Here is a 2,718-nt window from a genome sequence, read left to right on the forward strand (position 1 = left end):
TGATTTGTAAATGAATCAAGTGCGCCTTGTGTACAGTGACAGAAACAAATCACCTAAGGGGTTCAAAAAAAGAATATAAGTTAAAAAATTAATAAAGATTGTGGCTAGTGGAAATTAAACTAATAATCTTATAAAGATTTTGAACCCCCTGACCATTAAGTTATGCTTTTGAGCTATGATAAAATGATTCAAAATATAATTTATAGATGCAGGAAATAAATTTTGTCTTATATAATTAACCTAATGAATAACCAGAGGCGGATGTAGTGAACAACTAACAGGTTCAACTAAACACATAACTTTTGACGTGGTGTAAAAATTTATATGTAAAAATTTATTAAAATTACAAAAATAGTGGATATGAACTCATAACTTTAAAAATATAATGGGTTCAATACTAAAAACCTTAAAAGTTGAACTCATAGGATTTAAATTCCGGATCTGGATAACCATACTTGTTTTTCAGGATGGTTGTACCTTTAAACTATCAAACTAAATAATTAACCTTAAGAATTAATAATAAATTAAAGTAAAAAAGCATATCACTTAGGCACGTTAAATACAAAATATATGTCTTATATTTATTGATTAGTATAAATACGTGGGGATAAATTTTTATCTATGAGCAAATATGACTGCTTTCCGTATCTTAGGGCATGTTTGTCCATAGATAATTTCTCCTTTTTTTTTGTAATTTTTTTCAACAATGAGTTTGTCCATGAAAATTTATGAGTTTTTTGAGATTTTTCAAAAATTAAATATTCAAATTTTTCGAACAATAGTTTTTTTCCACCCAGAAAATATTTTTTTGAAATAGAATGCACTCCAAACATAATTCAAATTACAAAATATCATTTTTTTCAAAAATCCCAATTTCTTCTTTACTAATCAAAAGGTCGTGAGAACCCCTGCGCTACCGCCTGGGAAGGAAGAGTTCGCTTTTGCTGTGATGTTTGGACTTGTTAGCAATGGCGCAAAACAGCATCTCTTTCCCATGTGTTACTTCAGATTTCAGCTCCTTTTCTCTACAGCTGCTGCGACTTCACGTGCCAATGTATTGGTGGACTTCCTGGTTAACTCACTTGACTTCTCAACAGAAGAAGCCATTTCTACGAGCTCCAAGGTAACTCGTTCGAGAACCCGAAACTACGAGCCTCATTTGTTACTTGATCTCTTTCACAAAATGGGTATGAACAAAGCCCAGATCAAAACCCTTGTTTCTTCTTCCCCTGAATTGTTGTTTTGTAATATTGACAAAACCCTTAAACCCAAAATTAAGGTTTTACAAGAACTTGGCTTATCTGTGTCTGACCTTGATCGTTTTATCAAAAAAAGCGATCTCTTGAAAAAAGGTTTACATACTATTTTAAAGCCTAATCTTGTTTATCTCCAGGAGTTATTGGGTAATCTTGATTCTGTAGCTACGGTTGTTAAGAAGGAGCCTAGGTTGCTTTCTAGTAATCTATCAAAAGTATTACCACCCAATATATCATTGTTGCAAAATCTTGGGATTTCACGGGTGGATATTGGGATGGCTTTTCATAGGCATCCTAGGTATCTGCTTATTAAACCTGAGTGGCTCGAGAGAGTAGTGCATCGACTGGAAAAGAACTTTCATATGCCTCGGGGGTCGCGGATGTTTCTTCATGGCATTGAAGTACTCGTGTCACTTGATGAATCGAAATTAGAAAGGAAATTAGATATTTTTCGGAGTTTTGGATGGTCTGATTCTGATATCTGCGCAATGGTGCGAAACCTTCCTTACTGTTTGACTACATCAGAGGATAAGATAAGACGTACATTGGAGTTTTTTATGATGGAATTGGGGTATGAATCTAGTTATCTTGCTTCTCATGCACCACTTTTAAAGTTAAGCTTGGAGAAGAGGATCATGCCAAGGAGTGAAATCTTGAAGCTTCTTAAAGAAAACCAGCTGATAAAAGGGAAGCTAAGTCTTTACACTGTTGTCACACGTACTGAATCGCAGTTTCTAGAGAAATATGTGCTGCCTTTCAGGGCAAAGATACCCGAGGTGTATGATTTATACATGAAAACTAGAAGCTAAAGAGAAGTCTTTATAGTCGATTGTCTAGTAGGTTTATTCAGTTCCTTGATAATATTGCACTTTTGTTTTCATGCTCTTCTCAGACATATTACTGCTTTTTTACTTTTCATAGCTGATGGTCCATCATTGAGCGATGAATACTGGAAATTGAGGCGCGTCGCATCTTCAATCAACCTGTGCTTGTTTAAATAGAAGTAAATGAGATTTTATGTTTCGAGATTGATTATTTGAATGCTTATCTCTGTCAGGTTAGTACACTTCGGGCTTGCGCTGAAAAGTCTTTTTCTTTTGTCTTTGCTCTAGGATAATTTTGCTCCTCAATTACATAGGTTTGACTAGAGGCTTCTTTTCTTGTGTTGCCTTGTCCTGGTGAGTGGAACTAAAATCTTCATTCTGTCTTGGAAAAGCACATTCTTCAGCTTTGACAAGTGAGCATGATCTTTCGACATGTAGCATGTACCTGTTGACAATTTTTATAGGAGCCGTATACCATTGCCTTTTGTCAAGATACATTGTTATCAAAGTGAAAATGGGGCCCCAAAAAGAAAAGAAAAAGTGACCGTTACTTAAGATTCAGATGGAAGCAAGTTTGGGATGAATTCTAGAAAAATTACTTCACTATATCAATTTTAGTTTAGGTTTCAGCTTTATTT

At 34.5% G+C, this 2,718-nt stretch overlaps 1 protein-coding gene across 1 annotated transcript; it reads left to right on the forward strand.

The window, feature by feature from the left end:
- Window positions 1-848: 848 nt before the first annotated feature.
- On the forward strand, window positions 849-2,136 carry LOC104108481 (transcription termination factor MTERF9, chloroplastic-like). The gene is made up of 2 exons (XM_009617522.4): window positions 849-1,123; window positions 1,394-2,136. The coding sequence occupies exons 1-2, from the start codon at window positions 950-952 to the stop codon at window positions 2,063-2,065; spliced, it is 846 nt and encodes a 281-aa protein (XP_009615817.1). The 5' UTR covers window positions 849-949; the 3' UTR covers window positions 2,066-2,136.
- The last annotated feature ends 582 nt before the right edge of the window (window positions 2,137-2,718 follow it).

The sequence above is a fragment of the Nicotiana tomentosiformis genome, chromosome 3 (assembly GCF_000390325.3).
Source record: "Nicotiana tomentosiformis chromosome 3, ASM39032v3, whole genome shotgun sequence".
Lineage (NCBI taxonomy): Eukaryota > Viridiplantae > Streptophyta > Magnoliopsida > Solanales > Solanaceae > Nicotiana > Nicotiana tomentosiformis.